The 24,960-nt window shown below is 43.8% G+C and overlaps 1 protein-coding gene across 5 annotated transcripts in view; it reads left to right on the top strand.

Annotated features, from left to right (window-relative positions):
• Positions 1-6,271: 6,271 nt before the first annotated feature.
• lyst (lysosomal trafficking regulator) overlaps positions 6,272-24,960 on the top strand; it is a 344,523-nt gene continuing 325,834 nt past the window's right edge. For 3 of the 5 annotated variants that reach the window (XM_069885166.1, XM_069885165.1, XM_069885164.1), the window contains exon 1: positions 6,272-6,618. In XM_069885166.1, coding sequence (XP_069741267.1) covers positions 6,541-6,618 — 78 coding nt within the window. In that variant the 5' untranslated portion in view covers positions 6,272-6,540. The remainder of the gene's footprint in view (positions 6,619-24,960) is intronic. The other 2 variants (XM_069885168.1, XM_069885167.1) reach the window with 1 other exon arrangement.

Genomic DNA, 24,960 nt, shown 5'->3' with positions numbered 1-24,960 from the left:
TCCTGTTAAATGTGTAATGGCCACTAGAAAACATTAGTGAACTGAATGTTTGTGATCTCAGAGGTTGCATAAGGTATTTGTACATCTGCAGAAATCCAAAACTGTTAACGGAGTGGAGATCCCCGTGCATCTAATCGGAGGCACCCCCTCAGGAAGTGGCTGATGAAGGGGTTCACTCACCACCACGCACTCGATTAGCAGCAGCGAAGCTTCAATGACCATTTGTGCTTGTCAAGGATGGTGTGAGAAATTGCTTTTGGACATTTCAAGGGTCGCTGGGGGTGCCTGGCCAAGCGATTTGATATTTGTACCCGTTTTGTATCAGACGTTGTTGTTGCCTGTGGTGTTCTACACAAATGTATGTGAAGTCAACAAAGAACAATCTTGCCAGAGTGGAACACAGATCTACCCGATCTCCCTGAGGAACCTGAGTGAGTTGCTCATCAGGGTGCAGAAACACACAGTCACCAGGCGATCTGTGAGGCAATGATGTCCCTTCTGTCAGCAATTTAATTTCATAAATGACAGCTTTTAATAAACTGCATTGTGAACAGGAGACGTAATCAAAAATAAAAAGATTGAATTCAACTGCATAGAACTATTTACCACTCTATAAATAAACAAAACACCAATGACCATGTGCAAAAGTCACATCACTCCAGCAGCTGGAGGAAGGAGGTGGTTCAAAGGCCTCATCTGACTCTTGCATGAAGTCATTCTGCTGTGGTGCAGAGAAAAATACTGGCTATGGGAGTTACTGTCGTAAGGGAGTTTGTTGCAGTGCAGCGGGACCATGGTGCTGACGTGTCGAAGATGACATGAGAGTGATCATCTCCCGCATGAGCGAGGCCTGGTTCTGCATTTCTTGTTGGAAATCTTTAAACATGTGGCCAAACCCCTTCATCTCTTCTGACTGCTCACGCCTATTGGCTACCCATGCTGCCATCTCCGCCTCTTGCACACCTCTCCTCAGCCGCTCCCTCTCCACATCCTCTCTGTCCATAGACAGTAACATTCCTTTTATCTCCTGGGTCACCACCTGGGCTTTGGTGGGTCTCTGCTTTTTACTTAGACGGCTGGAACCCTCGAGAACAATGAAGCACAAGCTACATTAGCAAGACCGCTCTTTATGGGCAGATACAGATGACAAAAATTGTTGATCACGAAAAGAAAGAAGTTTTTACCTGGCCTATCGTTAGGTGCAGATTCTGAATTGTTGGTCTCTATATCCATACCGCTCGGGATCCCAGAATCAGGACTGCTGCAGGAAGAGGAAGACGCAGCTGGGAGAATATCAGGGGACGATGGATCATCTATGATACTCAGAGGAGCAAACGGGCGTGCTGAGTGACTGGTGCCCCAGATGGCATAGCACAGATCAAAGTACGGCCAGTCCAGACGCCCTCTGTCACTCCTGCCATTGTGGCTGTTTATCTGGTGGTACTTCTCATGCAGGCATTTCAGTTTGCTTATGACCTGGGACTTGTCCCAAGCAAAGCCCTGGTTTCTCAGTTTTGAGCAGCTCTCTCTAATATCGGGCCATCCCTCACCATGCCCACTCTGCGGTGGTTAATTTCATTCTCAGCTTGGAGAGTGAGGAGGGCGCAGATCTCTGCATCACCCCAGCTCACAGACATGGCTGTTAGATGCTGACTCCTGACCGTTGGTTTAAAATTTTCAAACCTTGCGCTGAAACGTCGCACACATGACACGACATCAGAACATCATATTATTTCCCCAAAATGCCAGAATCGCCTTTTACATAGCTGGCGTTCCAGGACTGTGACTAGGTCTGCTGCCAGAAAAAAAGCCAAGACCGGAATGAACCCCCCCCCCCCAAACCCCCACCCCTCCATTTCCATCTTGCTGCTTTTTAGACAGCAGGCATTCCATTAAAAAGCAGCAAATGTCCCAAAACGAAAGAACTGTGTAAAAAGCTTATTTGTTACCTGCACCAATGCACAAGTGCCTTCCTGTACATATAAACAGATGGTCTGACTCCAGCATCCTGTGCTGCAAATTATTCACCTGAAAAATCACAGATTACAGTAACTGAAAGAGGAAGAAAACCAAGCGGGGCCTGAAGCCCAAGGAGCACGAGGAAAGTCCTGAAAAGCTGAGCAAGCAGGGAGAAGAGCCTGGCTACTCGCAGAATGGCCTTGCTCAATATCCACTGCCTCAACTCCCAGCTGAGCAAAGGCTGCACAGGCTAAAGGGAACTCGTGACTAAGAATCCACAAAGTGAAACCACTTTCCAATTGTCATTGGGCTCTTCAACCTAACCTTTCTACTCTAATCACGACACCATAAAAGGACCGTCCACATTATTGTAACACCACTTTCTTCTTGCACTGTGGTAACTGCGAATATTTGTCATCTGTCTGTCTTTAGTATTGATCCCTTTAATCTAATGTACATGAATGTTCAATTGCAGCAAGTAGGAATTTTTGGTGTCTATGTACAATGTATGTGACAATAAACTCATTATCATTAATGAGTTAAACGTTATTTATTCATTTAGACATACAGGCCATTTCGGCCCACAAGTCCCTGCCACCCAATTAACCTACACCCCCCCAGTACTTTTTGAACGGTGGGAGGAAACCGGAGTGCCCCCCGGGGAAAACTCATGCAGACATGAGGAGAACATAAAAACTCCTTACAGACAGCACGGGATTCGAACCCCATCGCTGGCGCTGTAAAGGCGTGGCGTTAACTGCTATGTTAACTGTGCCGACCTAATACATTATCATAGTTTTCATTATCCTCCCATGAAAACCGTGATTTTCTCCACTTTACAACCCCTAATGTTAATATAGACTATCATTAATTAATTATGAGAGTGCAAAGGTCATATAAAATCCCCTCATATCTGCAATTAACATATCACGTGACTTAATGAATTCCGAATCCAATCACTTCAGTAAAGGACAAGAGGCTGTAGATGCTGGAAACTGGAGCAAAAAAAAAATCCAAACTGCTGGATAAATCCACTGAGTCAAGCAGTTTCTGTAAGGAAAGGAATCGTTGCTGTTTTGGTTCAAGACCCTGCATCGGGGTTCTGATGCAGGGTCTTGAAGCAAAAATGTTCATGATTCCATTCTGACAGACACTGCTCGATCCACTGAGTGCCTTCGGAAGTTTGTTTTTGCTTCAACCACGAGTCGTCTGTGTGACAGAGTATGTTTTTGGGAGATAAATTGGGGCAGGTTTTTTAGTGTAGGTCACATGAAACACTTTAAAACAGATCTTATTTAAAATACTGGAGCTCTGCTCATGCTAGACATGTTGGCCCCAGAACCTTTGCAGAAGCTTTGGAGAGTGCCCAAAAGACTTCACTAATGGATTGTTATTTACAAAAAGGTAACAGATGAAAGAACTTGTCGGAGCCACATTCTGTCTGGAGTGGAACTTGCTGTTCTAGGAGGGTCATGTAGTCTTGCAAACAGACTTTCTCTCAGAGAGAGAGAAAAACAGAGAGAGATCAGTTCTACAATTTTACAGTCAGCAGCAGCAGATGGGACTGGAAAAGGACAAGCTGGCAAGCTTGTGGAAAACCCCATTTGGAACACAGATTGTGAGTGCTTAGTTCATCCTGTGGTTCATGCAAGAGGAGAGGACTGGCTGCCTAATGTTTCACTTAAAATAAGAGAAACAAAAAGGAACTGAAAGAAAGAGGTTATCATCTGGAGAACCCTGAGGGGTCAAGTTCTGTCAGCAAGACACTGAAGTGGCTGATTAAAAAGGAATCAGTTGTGGGTATCCTGGAACAACAAATCTCTCTCTGAAAACTGACAAGAACCTTCCTGAGTGGTAACCATTTACCTTTCAAGCTCCAAAGCCTGGTGAACTTTATAAATGTTAAATTCTGTGCATAGTATAGGAATTGCCTGCAACCAGTGAACTTGTAGGAATGAGAAGTGAGATTGGACTGTGAATCAAAGAACTTTTCTGAACTTACACACATGAACTTAGAATTAGAAGGGGGTTAAGTTAGATTAGCTAAGTCAATAATGATAAGTTAAAGTATGATTCTGTTTTCATGTTTAAAGATAATTAAAAGCAACTTTTGTTTAAGTAAACATTTGTCTTGGTGAATGTCTATTGCTGCTGGGTTTTGGGGTCCTCTTGGCTCATAACATCTGTTACATCATCTCTGTATTTCCTGTTGAAGACACTTTGCTTAGGAAACTCAGAACTGAAAACAGGGAAGGATTTCTGCAAGGATGTCTTCTCCGCCGATGCAAACAGGAGTGCCATCAAATGTAAACATCAGGTCATCAAATTTCTTTCAGTATTGAGGCAATTTTGGGGAATTACTGCATCATTTCCTGCCACTGTCACTGCCACTGCCAGAGCTGTCAGGTCTCCAGGATTTTATTCCTCATGTTCATGGGCACTGATTCATTATGAGTCAGTGATGCCTTAGGTGATATTTCCACTTTCTCTCCAATACATTCATTGATCTCGTGCCAGATTTTAATCAGGTGTTTCAATATGGGGTTTTCTGGGTTTTTTTATATTAATTTGGCATCCTATTTGTATATGAAATACTTCATCGTCCTCTCCCCCATTGCATGCAATCCTATTTGCACCCAAGTGGGTGGTTCCCATTCCTCAAAGAAGAATGTGAAGAACCTCAACTGAGCTGCTAGAAAGTATTCCTTAAAATCAGGTAACTTTAAGCCCCCAAAGCTGTAGGCTCGTGTCAGTTTTTTTGAACGCTATCCTGGGAACTTTCCCATTCCAGATGAATGTCCTTATATTATCATTCAATGGTTTAAAGAAGGACTGTGGTAATGGAATTGATAGAGAATGGAAGAGGTATTGGAGTCCTGGCATCACCTACATCTTTATGTAGTGAACCCTCCCCATTAAGGTGATGGGCAGATTTCTCCATCTTGTGAAGTCACCTTCAATCTTCTCCAGCATGGGGGGGGGGGGGAAGAGTGGGGGTAGATAAGTTTATATAAATTTTCCAGCACTTCCAATTAGTGGTAATTCTGCCACTCCCACAGGAAAAAGAATCTCAGGGTTGTATGTGAAATTTGAAATCTGGCAATTACTTCATGAGACAATGTAATGTATTATCCAGATAAGAATCGCATCACCCCACCAACAACTAATTTGGAAATCATTTCATGGGCAATAAGGATAATTTGTGACTAGAGATGCCCCATTGAATTTAAGAATGGTATGATTCAGATCTGAAATTGTCCCCGAATAATATCTATTTGACAGAATTTTCACGCAAGTTTCTGGTTATTTACTGCTAGAGAAAGCTTTTCCCAGATTATAATTTTGCATGCTCTTTAAAAAGTGTTTGTCTCAGTTGAAATGGCATGTTTATACTTGGCATGCCCAACTGCCTTGAAGTATTAGGGAGAGAGGCAAAGTGTGGCACAAGGAAGAGTTACATGGGAAGTGGCTCACAGGTACAGAAAGTAAAGCCCGTTAGAGTTGTGGAAGCCACTACCTTTGGTCCAGATCAATATTCACATTTCCTCTTTCTTGGCACTTTCCAGTCGACCACCAACACAAAAGCTTGTCACTTCCTTGTTTCAACTTGGTCCAGAAAACTGGTGAGAATAGAAATTACCCTTGTTCTCTTTGCGATTATGACTTGTAATTTTGCTGGAGGCTCTGGTTTCCTCCCACCATTCAAAATATACCAGGGATTGTAGGTCAATTTGGTGTAATTGGGCAGGACAGGCCCATGAGCCAAAAGGACCTGTGTGTCTAAATTTTAAAAAATTATTTAAGTGAACTCCAAGGAACTTGGTGCTCTCCACTCTCTCGACTGCAGAGTTGTTGTTGTGTCGTGGGGGGGGGGGTGGGGGGGGTGGTTGTTCCTGATCCTCCTGAAGTCCATGATCATCTCCTTTGTCCTGTCCACGCTGAGACTCAGGGTACTACTCTGGCACCATTTCAGCAGATTTTCCACCTCTCCTCTGCATTCATGGCAATGCTATTTTATTTCAGAACAGAAACTTAACAAAGAACATCTGCTGCTTTGGAGGAAGCGGAATAACGACCACGAATATCGTTGAAAGACATTGGGGTTAAGATCTGACCATTGCTGCGAACCATTAGGGTGGTAAATTCATCTGCAGAAACGTTGATAGAAAACAGGTTTTAATCGGATCTGAGCAGTTATGCAATGCGTTCTTTTTTTTATTGCAGTTTTGGGCACATGGCGGAAACGGATCTGGAGCAACAGCTTCTGAGAGTTGCAATGGGCTTTTAGCTGAGGTTCACCACCAGAGCACAGACGAAAACGGAGCAGGTTGGGAACCTCTTCTCGTGATTGACAGGCTGGCTCCTCGGAAGCCAGTGTGCGCGCGTGCGCGAGGCGGACCCGAAGCGAGCGGAGGTCGCGAGAGCGGTAACGGATGGACGAATTGCGGGCGCTGGGCTGAGTGACGTGGAGGCAGGCGGCTGCAGGGGATGTGGAGCTGCTAGCGTTACCGGCCTCACCTCACCGGCCTGCCCGAGTCGGGGCTGCTGCAAGCTGCCCGGCAAAAGTTTGGCGGGGGCGCGATGTTCAAGAGCCCGAGGGACAGCCTGACTCACGCATGGCGGAGCTACCGCGAGTCGGAGGCGCAGCGACCGCCGCAGGTGAGGCTTGGGGTGGCCCGGCATCCATCAACCCCCCCACCCGGGGCACGGCGGCGGGCTGCTCCACGCTGCGCTCTCGAAGGCACGGCCAGCGAGGGAGACCGTGGGGAGGGTGGCAAGAAGGTGATGCGCTGTGGAGGGAGGGTTGCCTCGGGGTGCGGGCGCGGCTTGTTGTGGGACGAGTTAACGTGGCAAGCCCACATACAGACAGGCCAACAGGCACACTGACACACGCAAACAGGGACACTGACGTACAGGCACACGGACACGCACAGGCAGACAGGCACACTCACACAGGCACACTCACAGGCACACTCACACAGGCACAGACTGACACAGGCACAGACTGACACAGGCGGACAGACTGACACAGGCGGACAGACTGACACAGGCGGGCAGGCTGACACAGGCGGGCAGGCTGACACAGGCGGGCAGGCTGGCACAGGCGGGCAGGCTGGCACAGGCGGGCAGGCTGGCACAGGCGGGCAGGCTGGCACAGGCTGGCACAGGCGGGCAGGCTGGCACAGGCGGGCAGGCTGGCACAGGCGGGCAGGCTGGCACAGGCGGGCAGGCTGGCACAGGCGGGCAGGCTGGCACAGGCGGGCAGACTGGCACAGGCGGGCAGACTGGCACAGGCGGGCAGACTGGCACAGGCGGGCAGACTGGCACAGGCGGGCAGACTGGCACAGGCGGGCAGACTGGCACAGGCGGGCAGACTGGCACAGGCGGGCAGACTGGCACAGGCGGGCAGACTGGCACAGGCGGGCAGACTGGCACAGGCGGGCAGACTGGCACAGGCGGGCAGACTGGCACAGGCGGGCAGGCTGGCACAGGCGGGCAGGCTGGCACAGGCGGGCAGGCTGGCACAGGCGGGCAGGCTGGCACAGGCGGGCAGGCTGGCACAGGCGGGCAGGCTGGCACAGGCGGGCAGGCTGGCACAGGCGGGCAGGCTGGCACAGGCGGGCAGGCTGGCACAGGCGGGCAGGCTGGCACAGGCGGGCAGGCTGGCACAGGCGGGCAGGCTGGCACAGGCGGGCAGGCTGGCACAGGCGGGCAGGCTGGCACAGGCGGGCAGGCTGGCACAGGCGGGCAGGCTGGCACAGGCGGGCAGGCTGGCACAGGCGGGCAGGCTGGCACAGGCGGGCAGGCTGGCACAGGCACACTGACACAGGCAGGCAGGCGCTCACATGCGCAGAGGCAACAGGCGCACATGCGCAGAGGCAGATACGCATGCAGGCATGCACACAGGCAGAGCCACACTCACAGAGAGGCAGAGCCACATGCATGCACACAGGCAGACTCTAACACAGGCGCACGCACACCCACCCACACACACGCGCAGGCGCATGCACACACGCAGGCAGGTGCAGGCGCACACACGCAGACGCAGGCGCACACACGCAGACGCAGGCGCACACACGCAGACGCAGGCGCACACACGCAGACGCAGGCGCACACACGCAGACGCAGGCGCACACACGCAGACGCAGGCACACACACAGGCAGGCAGATACACACATGCACGTGCAGATGCACACACTCGCAGGCACACACACACACAATGCCATTGGGGAGGTGCTGGACTTTTATGTGGGCAGATGTGGGAGCTAAAACACGAAAATCTGCAGACACTGCAGCCGAAGTAAAAGCACAATGCTGGAGAAACTTTACAGGTCAAACAGTGTACTTTATAGATCAAAGATAAAGATACATAACTGACATTTTGGACATGACCCTTTCAAGGTATTGAAAAATGTTGCCAGGTATCAGAATGAAAAGGTAAGGGGGTGGTGTGGGGGGATGAGTAAGGTCTCAAAGGCAGGAAGTAATAGGTAGAGAAGGGAGAGAGGGCACAGCAGCAAGTGGGGGAGGAGGGATGGCTCTGAATAGAGGGAAGGGGATGGAGATCTGAGGGAAAGAAGACAGGGAAAGGAGAGCAGGTTAGCAGAAACTGAAAAAATCAACGTTAACACCATCCAGCTGGAGAGTGCCCAGACGAAAATCAAGTGTTGTTCTTCCAATATATAGGTGATCTTGTTGGGGTAGTACATGAGGCCACGGACAGACATGTGAGTTTGGGAGTGAGACACAGAACTGAAGTGGTTAGCCACTGGTAGGTCCCTGTGACTGGCACAGACAGAGCGAAGGTGGTCAATGAAGTGAATGCCCAGCCTCTCTGATGTAGAGAAGGCCACAAAGGGAGCACCGGATGCAGTGAATCACTCATGCGGATACATATGTGGCGTTGCTTCACTTTACAGGCCTGTTTGGGGCCCAGACTGTGGTGAGGGAGGATGTGTGGGCACAAGTGTGGCACAGGGGAAGGTGCCGGAGGGGGGAGGGTGATTGGTGGGAACCATGCTTTGGCACAAAAGTAACATGGGAGTTGACTCATTGGCATTGTGGCATGGTGATCAAGAATGGGGACAGGAATAGTGGTTATTAATACAGTATACTAAGGTTTGGCATGGAGTGGCAAGACCAATGGCTTTGATGAAGGGAATGGAATACTGAGAGAGTGTGGTACTTTGGCATGGATAGCTGACACAGTGGCACACTTTGAATTGGAAAGGTTGGGTACTATTAGTTTGATTTGATGCAGGAAGAATGGCATTTGATTGTACTCTGTGATGTGCTTTGGATGATCAAATGGTGTAAAGTGCCAAATTTTGATGTGGAGTGTCATTTGCTTTGGCACTTTGTGACAGCACATTTGGGAATGTAAAAGGGTGACATTTGCTAGCATTGACAAAGTTTGGCACAGAATGTAACAAGAAAGATCAATTCCAGACATGCACTTAAACTAGGGTGACAGAATTGAATTACTGAATGGACATGGCACTGTTAGGGGTGTGATCTGTGAGATGAAGTTAGACTAGAATCTACTTTCCTTTTTGGACTGGTTAAATGTCGTTAGAAGTAAAGGTTTCCCTGTGCTCGTGTTGTTTGCTGCACTTCCATTTATTACAAACCTGATGTTCATTTTACTTAGAAGGGCCAGAGAGGTCTATATACTTCAAATTTCTTTATTATTGGGAGGTAACAAGAACAAGGAATGTTGGAAGAAGTGGTTTAGAAGATGGCACAGTTGAGAGCAGGAGAGAAAAGAAGGAGCAAAAGAAGGCAATCAAAAAATACACAGCAGAGGGAATTGAGTGGAAAGCGCAGATATGGGAATTAAAAAGAGATGGTAATTAACATGGGCAAGGAGAATGTGAGAAGTTGAAGGGTAAAGATGCTGTAACTATCAGAGTATTGTGATTAATCTGCAGGAAAAGTGACCTGTTTGACAGCTTTGTACTACAACACTGACTTTTCCCCTCCGAACTCATTCTTGACTGATGAGTTCTGCTATCTGCTTCATCTATAAAGAATGGTTGGCTCGTGGGCAGGTTTGAATATTTAAGCACAGTTCTCCATCACCATTATCTTCACCCTATCTCTCATTATGAGTATCAGCAAAACCTGTTGGCCAGTGCCTGTGTATCAGGTGTTCTGAATTGAAGCTAAACTTTGTGCCTGAATATGTACACCACACGCAGATTTTGTAACTGGTTGTCCAAACTCTTTACACGTGTTTAAATTGTAGCTATGTGACATCATGGCAGAAATCCATTGTCACACTTTTTCATTACACCTGGACGCTTCTTTCCTTCAATAGATTTTCTTCCAATACCTTTCTTCGCATTACTGTATTACCATTGTAAAATTTCTGCACATCTATTTCATTTTTCTATTTTTTGTTTATAACAATCGAGGTTCCTCCCTTATGCTTTCCTCATTTTCTCTTGACACAAAGAGGCTAGAGTAACTCAGCAGGTCATACAGCAAATGTAGGAAGAAAATCAACATTTCAGGCCTGAGCCTTTTGTCAGAAATCCGGATAAAAACAGGTAGATGCCTCAATAAAATGTAGGGAGAGGAGGGAGGAAGGAGAGGAGCACAGACTAACAGTTAAGAGGTAATAGGTGGAAGAGAAAGCTGAGAAGTGATGGGGAGAGGGCTAAGAAAGGCAACTCTCTGATAGGAGAAGGGGTGGAGAGCTGGAGGAAAGAAGAGGGGTTGGGAAAGCGAGAAACAGGAGAGGGAGATGAAGGCAATTGATGAAGTCGATTGATGCTGCCTGGTTGGAGATAAAGTGTTTTTCCTCTAATTTGCAAGAGACTTCGATTTGGCAATGTATGAGGCTAGTGTGGCAATGGACTGTGTGGAACTAAAATGGTTGGCCACTGGAAGGTCCTTGCTGTGCAGCAAACAGAGCAAAGGCAGCTCAACAAAGCAGTTTCCCCGATGAAGAGGAGGCTGAACCCTGAATACCAGTGAGGGAGGAAGTGTAAGTGCATGTCAGATTTATTGTCAGAGTACATACATGACATCTCATACCACCCTGAGATTCTTTTTCTGCAGGCGAGGCAAGATTACCACTTCCTGGTAGTGCAAAAAAAAACTACACAGCGTATACATGCAAACAAATAAAGAACTGTAAACAGATAATGAATGTAAACAAACATTATGCAATATAGAGAGAAAAAAATCAATTAAGAGCAAGAGTCCTTAAATGAGTCTCTGGTTGAGTTTGTCGTCGAGGAGTCTTTTTTTTAAACTTTATTTAAGATTTTATAACATGAATAACATATAGGATTACATTAAAAAAAAATTAAGAATAAAATAATAAAATTACAATACAGTATCAGTAATCTAAATAAACTATACCCTCCCCAATAATTATTACACATTAATAACCCAACTCAAATTAGTCCAAGCCCCTCTTTCCCCCCAAAATAAAGAGTGAAGAATTAATAAAGTTAATAATATATGTGAGAAAAAAACCCACTTACAAAAAAAAACAAAAACGTAACCGATTAAAATACTAACAAAAAGAAAAGTAATTAATACTAAGATATCAGAATTAAAAAACATATTTAAATCAAACTTAAATGCATATATTTAACAAACGGAGTTAAGTTGAAACATATATTTAACTCAAACTTAATATAAAAAATTAGTAAAGTTAGTAACATTATCTATCAAAAATTCTTAAACAATAATCAATTCTTAAAAAAAATTGTAGCATGAAAAAAAGATGAAAAAAAAACTTTCTCTATAGAGATAAACCTTCACCAAATATCAACTAACTTCACATCTATCATTATATTAGTCACATAAACCACCATCTTAAAACAAAATTCAAACCTCATTAAGCATTGTACAATTCAATTTTAGTACTCTTCCACCATTTTTCCCTTTTACTCTTGAATAGTTATCCAATAAAAGCTCCAATACCACATTTAAATATCCCCAATCATTACGTTAAAATTCAGATATCCAAATAATAAAAACACATCTACAACGAAATCTATATCTTCAACAAATGGAACATAAACCACAAAAAATTCAAGCCTCATTAAGAATTGTACAATTCAATTTATAACTTTCACCATTATTCCCTTCGTTCTATAACTAAAATAGCAAAATAATATACACCAGAATTACCACTCCTTTCACCTTAAAGTTAAAGAAAAAATATTTAAAAAAACTTATTTAAATTTCAGATATTCCTCATCTACTGAATAAACTTAACAAAAAAAACCACATCAATTTTTAGTTTTTTAAACAATCAAATACTTTCTTATGCTTTTTTTTATATTTAAACAAAAAAAAACCCCTTCACTCTTTAAGCTAATAATACAAAAAAAGGAAAAAAAAAACGGGTAGGAGGTTAAAAATACCCCCACCCGTCTAAACCGCGCAATGCGGTAACTCCCAAAAAAAAATGGGTGTGAGATAACTCACACGTAGCAGATGACTTTCAGGAAATAGTGCCTATCCAGTTCTCTCCCCCAACTCTCACTTCATCTTAAACTAGCATCATCATTATTTAATATCCCTTTTTTTAAAAAAAACATTAGAAAAAAAAAAGGACAACTCTTCTTTTAATCAGCTCCAACTGCCGAGTCACCATTACAACTATCCCTTCTTGGAGCACGGCTCTTTTCTTCCATCTCTTGTCTCCTTAGAGATTGCGGTGGACTATGTCTCTGTTGAAACTGAGTAATTGGCAGCTCTTGAGCAAATGCTATAGCTTCCTTTGGAGAATCAAAGAACTTTGGTTGGTAACCATCTTGAAAAACCTTCAAAACAGCTGGATATCTAAAGGTTGCCTTGTAACCTTTCTTCCACAACAACTCTTTAGCAGGATTGAATTCCCGTCGTTGGAACATAACTTCTTGACTCAAATCTGCATAGAAGAAAACTCGATTATTTTGAATCATCAAGGGTGATTTTTTCTGTTGTGCATTTCGTAAAATTATTTCTCTGTCGTAATAATTCAAGCAACGAACCAAAACAGGTCTTGGACTTTGACCTGAAATAGGTCTTCTACGCAAGGCTCTGTGAGCACGTTCCAGTATTATACCTTCCGGGAAATGTTCTTGACCCAGCACCTGCGGAATCCATTCAGAAAAAAATTTTCTTGGGTCTGGTCCCTCCATACCTTCCGGCAAACCAATAATCTTTATATTGTTCCGTCTGGATTGTTTTTCCAAATAATCAATCTTTTTCACTTCGACCATTTTGGTCACATCAAAAACTTGATCCCGTATTTCGTCTATATCTTCTTCACACGAATTAAATTTATCTCTCACTTCAAGCTTAAAAGCTCCAAACTCAGCCATCTGTTGAGAATGTATTTTCACCAGAGTATTAAACCTAGTACCAAGTTCAGTCATAATCTTGGATAATCCCTGCATTGTATAAGATAATTTAGATTCAAAATTCACAAAAATCTTTTCAATTGGAAGAGATTTTGGCTCAACAGATTCCTGCTTCTTCTGCATAACCAAAGGATCTTCTGTTCCTTCCTTCATTCTGGTTGCCTTCCTTGTTGTATGACTGCGTGTGGAAACCCCAGCCACAGCCTCTCCAGCAATAACTGGAGGACGCTGGCCGGGGTTTTCCCCAGTCCATAATGTATTAAGTTCTCCCAGTACATCAAGTTGTATAGGTTCTTTTATCTCAAGAGATGCAGTTTGCAGCGCCACCTCTACAGTTGACAAATGCCTTTGAGTAACTCTTTGTTCTAAAGGCTGTTTGGCACCCTCTTTAGGGGGCTCTACCGATGTAACATAGAGCTCTACATCCGAACACGGTACCTCTCTCCTGGGATCCATTTCACGCTGAGTCCCGGTGTCTTTCCTGTAGGTAGGCTCCAAAACTTGAACTTTTGGAAAATGTAGTTTTTTGATGATCTGTTGTCGTTTTTTTTTTGCTCTTTTCCACCAATTGTACCATCATAAGTTAAATTAACAGCACTGAAATTATCTAAACTTTTAAAGAATTTTAACGGGCATTTATAGACAAAACAATAAGATAGAGTCAGGAGAGGACTGGAAGGCACGTCTGATCCTTACGCCATCTTGCCACGCCCCCCCCCCCCGTTGTCGAGGAGTCTGATAGTTGAGGGTTAGCAGCTGTTCCTGAACCGAGTGGTGTGAATCTTGTGGCACCTATACTTCTTTCCTGATGGCAGCAGCGAGAACAGAGCATGTGCTGGGTGATGTGCATCCTTGGTGATTGCTGCTGCCCTCCAACAGCAGCATTCCCTGTATATGATCTCGATGGGAGGGTTTTGTCTGTGATGTCCTGGGCTGTGTCCACTTCCTTTTGCAGGGCTTTATTCATAGGAGTATTGGTGTCTCCTTACCAGACTGTGATCCAACCGGTCAGTGCACTTTCTACCATACATCTTTAGAAATTTGCCAAGGTTTCTGGTGTCATACCAAACCTTCGCAAACTCCTGAAGAAGTGGAGGGCTTTTGTGTGTTCGGTCCAGGAAAGATCCTCCAAATTAGTGACTCCCAAGAACTTAAATTTGCTCACCCTCTCTACCTCTGATTCTCCAATGATCACTGGATTGTGTACCTCTGGCTTTTCCTTCCTGAAGTCAGCAATCATCTCCTGAGTTTTGGTGACATCTCCATCCTGTATGTTAACTCATCACCTTTCTTTATACAACCCACTATTGTCAGCATATTTGTTGATGGTTGTCATACTGAGCCACACAGTTGTAGGTGTAAAGTGAGTAGAGCGGGGGGCTAAGACGCAGCCCTGTGGTGCTCCAGTACTGATAGAGATTGTGGAGGAGATGTTCTTGCACTTTGTGTGTTCAGAGGGGTAGGTACCAAGGGTGTGATTGGTGGGAATGGATGAGGAAGTCACTGACATGCTTGCTATAGTAGCAGAAATTAGGTATAAATTTGGCAAGTGCATTTGGAGGGTTCAATCTGTCCTTTTGGATGGCAAGGTGGGTCAAATGCCCTTCTCCATTCTGATAATGTCTATAGTTGTAACATTAATCTTATTTTAGGCAGCTGTTCCATGAATATTCATTGTGTTTCTGAATTTGAAATTTATCTTAATGGTGACAAATACAGCTTATTGTAACATCTACAGTATTATTTAGAAGGTTATTTAAAATTGGACATTTATTTTTCCTGGTAAAATTTTCACAAGTTATTGTAATCATGTTTCCGCTTTCCATATGATATGTTTAAACCTCTGACATTCCCAGAGGAAATCCAGTTCAAAACATTTCTCTGAATATATAGCAATAGAAAGTTTTATCAAAATTCCTTTGGTTGATGTTGTCCAACTGTTTTAGTCCATTTTTTTAATGATACAATATGGTAGAAGCCCATTCCAGCTATTGAAATGTGTGCCAAACAATTTACTCAATTAACCTGCCAATTGCACATTTGGACAGTGGAATGAAACCGGAGCACTCAGGAAAATGAACACAGGTCACAGATCAGGCTGGGATTGTACGGTTAACATAGTAGTTAACGCAATGCTGTTACAGCACCAGCAATCGAGGCCAGGGTTTGAATCCCGAGCTGTCTGTAAGGAGTTTGAACATTCTCCCTGTGTCTACATGGGTTTCCTCTGGGTGCTCTGGTTTCCTCCCACCCTTCAAAATGTTGTGGGGATGTAGATTAATTGGGTGGCACGGGCTTTTGGGCTGAAAGGGCCTGTTACAGTGCTGTATGTCTAAATCTAAAACATACAAACCATTAAGCATAGTGTCAGATTCAAAGCTGGGCCACTGTAATAGCTGGCTAACCGTGTCATCCAAAGACATTGATTCTCAAGGGAATTCATTTAGAAGAATTTAATTTAACATGCAGATAATCTCTACAGTTTGAAAACTATTCATTCAAGGTTCATATTGGACTAGAATCAAAATGTGAAGTGCTTAAAAATTGTATCTTGCAGCTGACAATGTAATGACTTGTCGATGTAAAACTTCCATCCATTAAATCTGTTTTTTTTTATGTACTATTCTTGAAGAATGGGCCTCACTGTGCTAAAGTGAGCCTTCTGTAAAAGCTAAACACTTGTTTCAATTGGTTCATTCGCAAAATCAGAATTTATTATCTATCTCTTAATACACTTGAGATAGTAGTTAGCTGCCATCTTGAACCTCTGTAATCTGTTGGGGAGGGTGATCTCTAATCAGGGCTTTATTTGAATTGAAAAGTAAGAATTTTATTGCAAAAATAAAATTTATTCACAGTAAATCTAAGTGAACTGTGCAGAATCTTTTCTCATCCTTTTCATATTCATACAGTATATACACCCCATTAATGTACATTATTGTATTAAAGCTTATTTGCCACGTAGCACATTGCCACTTGTTGTTACTGCCTTACTCTGTTAAGAGTAGCATCCCCTCTGTTCTCAGCCCCTCAATGTTTGGTAGTGAAATAGAGCCCAGACAGAATGGCTCCTGCTCTCCTTTAAAACTTCTCAAATCAATTTGATGAAAAAGCTAACTTTGAGTACTGTGGGTTTTAAAAAAAAATTAATGGAAGATATTTAAAGAAACAGCACAGAGAATTTTGCAAACCACTGCTTATTATACCTTTCAATTTATTGTGTTGGAAATGGTTCATCCCGTACAATTACTATTCTGGGCTTTCAATCTACTTCCATCTCCAAACAGTCTTTATCAATCTTTTTAGATTGATATTCTCATCTGTAATATTTCATTTTCAAGAGGGGATTGGGTTTAATTTATTGGTTTGTATAATACTTGTTTCTTCTGGAAAAAAATTGTCTTTCTTTCCAATGCTCTAATAAACATGCCTGATAGCTTTACATAGAATTGATAACACACCTCTCCGTCCAATTACAAGCAAATTCAAGAAGTGGCTGATTTTTAAAAAACTATATGTCTGGGAATAAATATTGGATCTGAAGAGAAGTTGAACTTTGGAAATTCTACAGAAAGAAGGGAGTATTGAACCTTTGAAAGCAGTAAATTCAGATTTTGATAATTTCAGGGGTTGGAATCTGGTCTGTTGAGTTCTTTCGCACATTGAGACAAAATTTCTCATCTGCACATTTTATGTACTGATAGTCACCCCATTTTGGTTCCTATTAAAAATGATTGAAATATGGGAGATGTTGTGCATTGATAACCAAATGACAGGATCATGGGAATCAGTCAATTATTACAGTACAGGAAACAGCCAGCATCCAGGGAGATATCTCTTGAACCCTGCTTCTCCCCTTCCATTGCAGATTAATGACCCTTAAATGCTAATCAAATTCTAGATTGAAATCTCAAATTGATTTGATCACCCAGATATACTATCTTACCACACTACCTTTCTGGGGCTCAACCTCCAGTGGTGACATCCAAAGTGTAGCACACACGCACTCAACGTATAAAAGAGCGTGGGGGAAAATGCACACAATTTAATAAGACATACACACACAATTTATAAAAGAGCATGGGAAAATTGACTGCAGTGCGCTTCAGACTGTTCACACTGAGGACAAACTCACTGACCAGCTCCCTCACAATCTGGTAAACTTAGTGTCAAATCTTTGTGCTTTGTGATTGTTCTCACAATCTGGCAGACCTAGTGTCAAATCTAAGTCCTTAAATGTATAGGCATCCTTCTCGTATAATAGGCAGTCTTTAACGGTGCCCGTTATATGTTTGGAGACTTCCTTCTCGGTCCTTATCAAGAGGAGCTCCTGCACCTCCTGGTCTCCCCAGTTAACCACCATTATCTTTTTTTGATTAATGATATATCAGAAAAATCCAACACTATCTGCCTGCACAACACGCCCTCTTCCCCCCCCCCACCCCACCCCACCTCCCGGCCCAGTAGGTCGCATGAACATCATCAGCACGTCACTAATGGGACCCGGCATACCGGGTCACCCGTTCATACTGGAGCCAATTCAAAATGTATTGGTTCTGATTCATCCTCCCTAGGCGATTAAATACTGGGTTGATTTGGACCTCCCATACCGGTTTGGGAGCGTTCATACTAGTAGGTGAACTGCTAAATTGCCAGTTAATTCCTGCTTTCAAGTGCCAGTGCGAATAGGGCCAGAGCCAATCTGTTTCGAATTGGCTCCAGTGCGAACGGGCAACCTGGTTTGCCAGGTCCCATTAGTGATGTGCTGATGACGTTCATTGTGTGCTTGCAACCTCCTGACAGGGCAGGTAGTCAGTTTGGAAAGGTGGTGAAGGTAGGTAAGTGGTTCTGGCATGGCAGGAATGGGAATTAGTAGTAATATTAAGATAATGGTGGCAAATTGGGGGGAATCAAGAGTTGCGGGAGCTCCTCTCAATCAGGGCTGATGAGGAGATTGCAATGGCAGGAATGACTTATGAGGAAAGATTGCGCAAATTGGGATTGTACTCGCTGGAGTTTAGAAGATTGAGAGGGGATCTCATAGAGACCTATAAAATTCTGGCAGGACTGGACAGAATGGATGCAGATGGGATGTTTCCAATGATGGGAAAATCCAGAACCCGGGGCCATGGTTGGAGGATAATAGGCAAACCATTTAAGACCGAGATGAGGAGGAATTTCTTTACCCAGAGGGTGGTGAATCTGTGGAATTCATTGCCACAGAGGGCAGTAGAGGCAGGTTCATTAAATATATCTAAGAGGGAATTAGATCTATTTCTTCAGTATAAGGGTATTAAAGGTTACGGAGAGAAGGCGGGGACGGGGTACTGAACTTTAAGATCAGCCATGATCTCGTTGAATGGCGGAGCAGGCTCGAAGGGTCGAATGACCTACTCCTGCTCCTATCTTCTATGTTTCTAAAACATGTAACGGGCATCATGAAAGACGGCCTGTTATATGAGAGGGTCGCCTGTAGATTCAGTGAGCTCGGGCTTGCCTGGATTAAGGCCCAGGTGATCAACAAGCTCAAGGACCTTTGTAGGAAGTTTCATGAGGTTGTTGATCACAACAGTAAGAGTAGGAGGGGCTGGCTGGACTGGCCTTATTTTGACCTTGCCTACCAGATCTGGGGTGTCATCCGGTCAGCAAACCATGTGTCACTGATGTCGAACTTGGACAACCTGGTGCCCAGCAAGTGGACTCCCGTCGAGTCACTGGTGGTGTCCACTAGCACAGAGCAGGGACGTCAGTGCCACCAAGGAGACCAATGCCCCCAGTCCCTCATCTGCTGAGCCACAGCCTCACCAGCAGCAAGGTAAAAACTGCTTTGTGCGTCAGTCCGATTTTTTTTCTAATGTGTTTTGTGAGTGCTTGTCCATGAAGTGCCATCTTGCTAAAATCCCATGGCTCTCCATAATCCGAGGGGGGGAGGAGGAAGCTGAACCGGGCACAGGAGGTCACCAGCGAGATCAGGGGGTTGCTCCTCGAGATTGATGGAGACAACTTGGAGCACGATTGCCTGTGTTAGGAGAGGCAAGCAGAGCGGGAGGAGAGGTTTCTGTGTGCACAGCAGGAGGCAGAGAGGCAGGTACGTGAAGCTGACTGCCATGAGCAGGAGTGAAATATGAACACCTTCAGCAGGATGATCTCTATCTGCAGCAGGAAATGCAAACACACTCGAGCCTTGTGCGAGACTTCATTTGTGTCCTGGGCTCACCTGCATGATTCTGCCCTCAAACCTCCTCCTAGCCCAATGGACCTCAGACTTTGACAGCATTACCACGCTCCTTCCCCCTCTCCCTCCTTCACCCCCACCCTCACCTTCATCCTTTCTGGCAAGTAGGGAGGAAAGCCGGACTCACTCAGAGGAGGGCTACGAATCATTTGATCCTCCTCCTTCCTGCAGTTGTTTGAAGGTGATCATTAGTTGACCACATTGTTTTGTACCTTGAAAGTTTTTTTTTATTGATGTCTTGGTCAGGTTTACAGTTGCACATAGTAATTTACAGTTTAAATTTTAACTTAAAATTTGATGCCACCCATTTTTAATGCCAATGGCTCTACCTCTTTTATCCCGGACAATAATCCTTACCGGTAGTTGTGGACAACAACAGCTTGAAAAACAATGAGGTGTCACCCTTTCTGATTATAGTCGGTTGCTGCGTTGTCATGTTGGGCACTGATGGAATTATGAATGGCATCAGCACACATTGGATACCTCCTTTCTGCAAATTTGTCAATTGTCTCCTGAAGGCAGGCTCCACCTAGCAGGTCAACAAAACGATTCAGAAGGGTCGCCCACAACACCACAGTAACTTGGCACACCACTCTACACACAGTGGAGGCACCTACACCAAAAATACAACTGATGGATCGATATTCACATGGGGTAGCATACCACCACAAAGCAATGATGAGTCTGAGCTGTGGTTCTACAGGTTTTTCGGCAGTTTGTTCTCCTGCACTTCAGTTCTGGCTTGAGGAGCTCACATACAAAGTTGAAAGTGCTCTGAGACATTCGAAAATGATTCCACCCTTGTTCTTCATCAAAATAGCTGTGCAAAATGCCTCAAAATAACCAGACGTCTTTGTCTCCGGCTTGTCAGCTCAGCTTGTGTTTCCTCCTCAAAAAGCTCCCTGCTTCTCCTCAAATTCTCAGTGAACTTTTCTCTGTTAGCATGTAAATTGTCTTCATGAGGCTCAGACAGTGTTTGCATCATATCCTTGATAATGATGCATAGAAGATTTGCTTGTTTGTTAAGAGGGCCACAAATTTATAAGGCAATCATATGATCCACAGAGTCGCCTGCCATTACTGAGAATGGAGCGATACCACTGCCCTGTGCATACGTAATATGTCACAGCGGACATCACTTCTGGAGGTTGGGGGAGCTCCGTGGTACCGGGGAGGTAATGTGAAAGGGTACACTGAATCAGCTTTTCTTGGTTCAGTGTGAACGATCCTACCGGGATTTTAAAATGGGTTGTTCACACACCTACTTAAGGCGTTTCCAATGTGAAAAGGCCTATATAAATCTCTGCATCCTCTATAGTGCTCTCATTTCCTTCCTGACCAAAACTGTACAGATCGTATGGCCTAACTAATGTTGTACGGGTATACCCCGTTTTACGAAACCTTTTGTAAGCTGAAATGGCTCAAAGTGAATACCCATTCATTACTATTAGATGCTATTTTCATAAAAGTGAAAACCCATTCAAATCTTTGCTAAAAAGCAAACATGGTTTTTATCATAAAAGTGAATTTTCGTAATTCGAGTACAGGTATTCGTAAAGTGGGGTATACCTGTATATAGTCAACCTCCTTGCTCTGCCGTGGTCAGTAAAAGAAAGTATTCTTCGTGTTTACTATGACGCTCTCTGCCTGTTTAGCTACTTCCAAATTCATGGACCTGCATTTCAGGATCCTTCTGTTCTAGAATTTTTAGTATCCTGCCATTTGTTACAGTTTCCAGCCTGTTTTTTTTCTCTAAAGATACATTTCCTTACAATTAAATTAATTTATTTTGCCACTTTTACGTTCACTTAACTAGCCCAGTGATAAATTCCTGCAAACCAAAAGCTTTCTTCAGCAGTATGAGCCACACTGCCACTTTTACTACCTTAATCAAACATCTCATACACATTACATTAAATCTAAATTATTTGAATTTAGTCTTGTAGTACGGTAACAAGCCCTTTTGGCTCACGAGCCGGTGCTGCCCAATTACACCCAGTTGACCTACAACCCCTGGTAAGTTTTTAAAGGTGGGAGGAAACCCATGCAGGCACAGGGAGAATGTACAAACTCCTTACAGTCACTTTGTTTAAGAGTTCTGTTCCTGAGAACTTTGTAAGCTAATTTTTATGAAAGTCAGAAATGTCCATTTTTATAATAATCGTATTATTTTGCATACACTTGGTACAATTTTTCATTTCTTTGAATATTCATTTCAACACCACCTATAATTAAATTAATGGAATATATACTGTTTTCAGTCATTAATGCAACAAAAGCATTTTATTATTGTTGAAACTGCTTTCAAAATGTATGGAAAATGTGGGTAAAGTCAGATTTCTGTAAGTTGGGTCATCCATAAGCTGGGAACTCTTGTAATGAAACAGATACACAATCCTTTATCCGGACATCTAAAATCTGGAAAGTGGGGAGAGAGATGGCAGCGCGAGTCGGGCGGGGAAGGGGGGAGAGACTCACCGCACAAGTCGGGCGGGCAAAGGAGAGAGACTGGCAGTGTGAGTCAGGCAGGCGAGGGGAAGGGACCGGCAGCGCGAGTCAGGCAGGCGATGGGGGGGGGGGGGGGTGGGAGACCGGCAGCACAAGTAGGGTGGGTGAGGGGGGAGATCAGCAGCGCGAGTCGGGCGGGTGAGGGGGGTGGAGACCGAGAGCGCAAGTTAGGCGGTGGGGGGGGGGGGGTGGGGGGGAGATGGCAGCGTGATTGGAAGGGTGGGTTTAAATCTGGCTTTCCGAAATCCGGAAAAATCTGAAATTCAGAACACACTGTCCCCCAAGGGTTCTGGATAATGGAATGTGTACCTGTACTGCGGAAATTTCTTTTGCATTGCCACCTCAAGTCACTAAATTTCTTGTTGAAACTTCGGATTCTGCCATTGAGCTAAAAATGGATCCTCCATGCCATTTACCCTTGAAATTCATGGTATTTTGCTTTCTTGATCAATCTATACTACATCAAATGCTCTCCATCCTTGTTAGTACCTCAAAAAATCAAATTAATTAGACACAGCCTTCCTTTAAACCCCTGCTAACTGGTTTTAAATACCTTGTCTCTCTTAATGCTGACTTATGCCTCTTTTTTTCCCAACAATTTGACATCTTGATGTCAGACTAATGTGTCAGAGGTTATATACTCCTACCTGTTCCCTTAAACTAAAGGCTCTTTCAAGTGGACCCTCTGCCTTGAAGGTGGCGGCAGGAGCCCTAAAAGGCTGCTTGTAGTGTTGCCTGGTCCACCTGAAAGAGCCTGTTCAACCAGATGCGCCTCAGAGCACCCTTCAGAGCTGATCGACTGGAGGTGTAGTTCAGCCTGCCGACGTGACGTCAATTAAAGTGCGTCGAAACAGAAGAACACAGGATTATGGTAGACCCCGGAGCAGGCAAGGGAAATACTTATGATGTTATCACCCTGTGTCAGTGTTCAGCCTGAGATACACCGAATCCTTGGGAAGGCCATTAATGCTTTCAAAATTCGCGCTAATGCGTCTCATCCTGATGACATCATTAGGCTGCCCCGAAGCAGCTGCTTTTAGCCTGGCTGCATTCAGGTGCATCGGGGGAGCTCGGCTCTCTGCTGATTATCCATCCCAGTGGAGGGTTGGTGTTGGCGCCTCGGAGGCGCTTTCAGAGCATTCAGGTGAGTACCTCCTTAGCCGCATGGGGGGAGAATATACAGCTTTACAATGGGGTGTTCAGGCCACCTGAAAGGGCCTAATGATGCAAATGTACATTCTTCCAATAAAAGCCTGTGACCAAAGAGCATTGAAAGTCAACACCTGTGCTATGATAGAGGGAAATAAGGATATAAGGAAGCAAGACTGTTAATGCTTTGGTTCTTTCCTATGGAACGTAGGACACTGGGTGGTTTACTTGAGGTATGTAACATAATGAGGATCTACAAACTGTAAATAGTATTGGTCTGTTTTGCATGAATTGTAGAACCTATGCTCTTTCTTCTTTTAAGGGCCTGGGAAACATTTTACCCAGTGCCTTTGTTTTTGCACTCATTCTTGCAAAATGTTTATCCTTAACATCATTGACTCAATATCTTTGGTGAGGTGCTCATTGGTAAGAAGATTGTTCGACAGCTTTTGGATAATGGTATTGTAACAATTTTGTAACAGCTTGCTTGATTGGAGGTGCAGCTCTTCAGTACTGCAGGTGGGACATCAATTTGCTCTCATCTTAATAGCTCATGGAGTAAGCTAAATTGACTGAAAACTCGCTTCTGTGATAATGAGAGTCTTAGGAGAAAGCTGACTCATGCACTGAACATTTGTGGATGAGGATGGGTGCAAGTGCTTCAGTCTTGATTTTGAATTTTGTGTTAGGAAGCTGACAACCTCCTGTCCTCATTAGCTGTTTAATTATCAATATTTTAACTTAACCAAGGCAGAACTGTAGACCTTTGATATGATAATATTGTGGGATTTTGCTTTGTACCTCTGAGGGCATAATTCAGTTTTTTTTAGACAATCCTTAAATGCAATTTGGAGTATGGAAAAGCTAACTGTGTGAATTTAAACACTACTGCATTGTTAAGTTTGAACACTGATATCAACAATCATTTAAATTTTTGCCTGTGTGTATTGAACTGATTAACAATTTGTTGCATTGTAGCTTGCCATTGATGTATTCATTTGACAAAACCTGGAGTTTAATGAATAATTCTTTGGCCTGCACTGACAATGTCTAAGTTGATAAATCTGTTGTGCAAGCATGACTGCAAGTCCGAGAAATTAAATGCATTGACATCTGCTTGAGGCAAGAAAGCCTCTACTGTATGTATACATTATAGATTAGTTATTCCAAGGCTGTAATTCTAACTGCATGATTCAGGTTACGGATCCCGTATTGTTTACTTGTTTTTGAAGCATTTCATAAAATTAAACTCAGAATCAGAATTTATGGTCATGAACATGGAATAAAATTTGTTGTTGCAGCATTACAGTGCAAACATTGCTATAAAAACAAAATTTAAAAATAAATAAATTAGTGCAAAAGTGAGATAGTGTCCGTGGTTCAAAATAAATAATATATTGCACACGGTTCAGAATATTTTAGCATAAATCCTGTTGAAGTTGTTTGTGGATAAACATCTTTAAATAGCTGACGTATTCTGTTTGAAACACGATCAGCTTGCACTAAAACCTGTGGAAGGTTGCTGTGCTTTCTGCACTGAGCAGGAAACCCTCTCAAGTTCTGGACACATAATGCAATAAACATCCTTGTGTATTAGAGCAAAGTGATGCTCACTGATTTTTCACCTTTTTTCCAAAATTATTTACAAAAGGGAAATCATTCAATGTTTGTTCCCAACCCTTAATTTCATATACATACATTCTTGTCACTGCATTGTTGCATTTGATTCTATTTGCA

This window comes from Narcine bancroftii, chromosome 6, assembly GCF_036971445.1.
Source record: "Narcine bancroftii isolate sNarBan1 chromosome 6, sNarBan1.hap1, whole genome shotgun sequence".
Taxonomy (NCBI): domain Eukaryota; kingdom Metazoa; phylum Chordata; class Chondrichthyes; order Torpediniformes; family Narcinidae; genus Narcine; species Narcine bancroftii.
The sequence above is the reverse complement of the archived record's forward strand: the minus strand, read 5'-3'. Positions and strand labels throughout refer to the sequence as shown.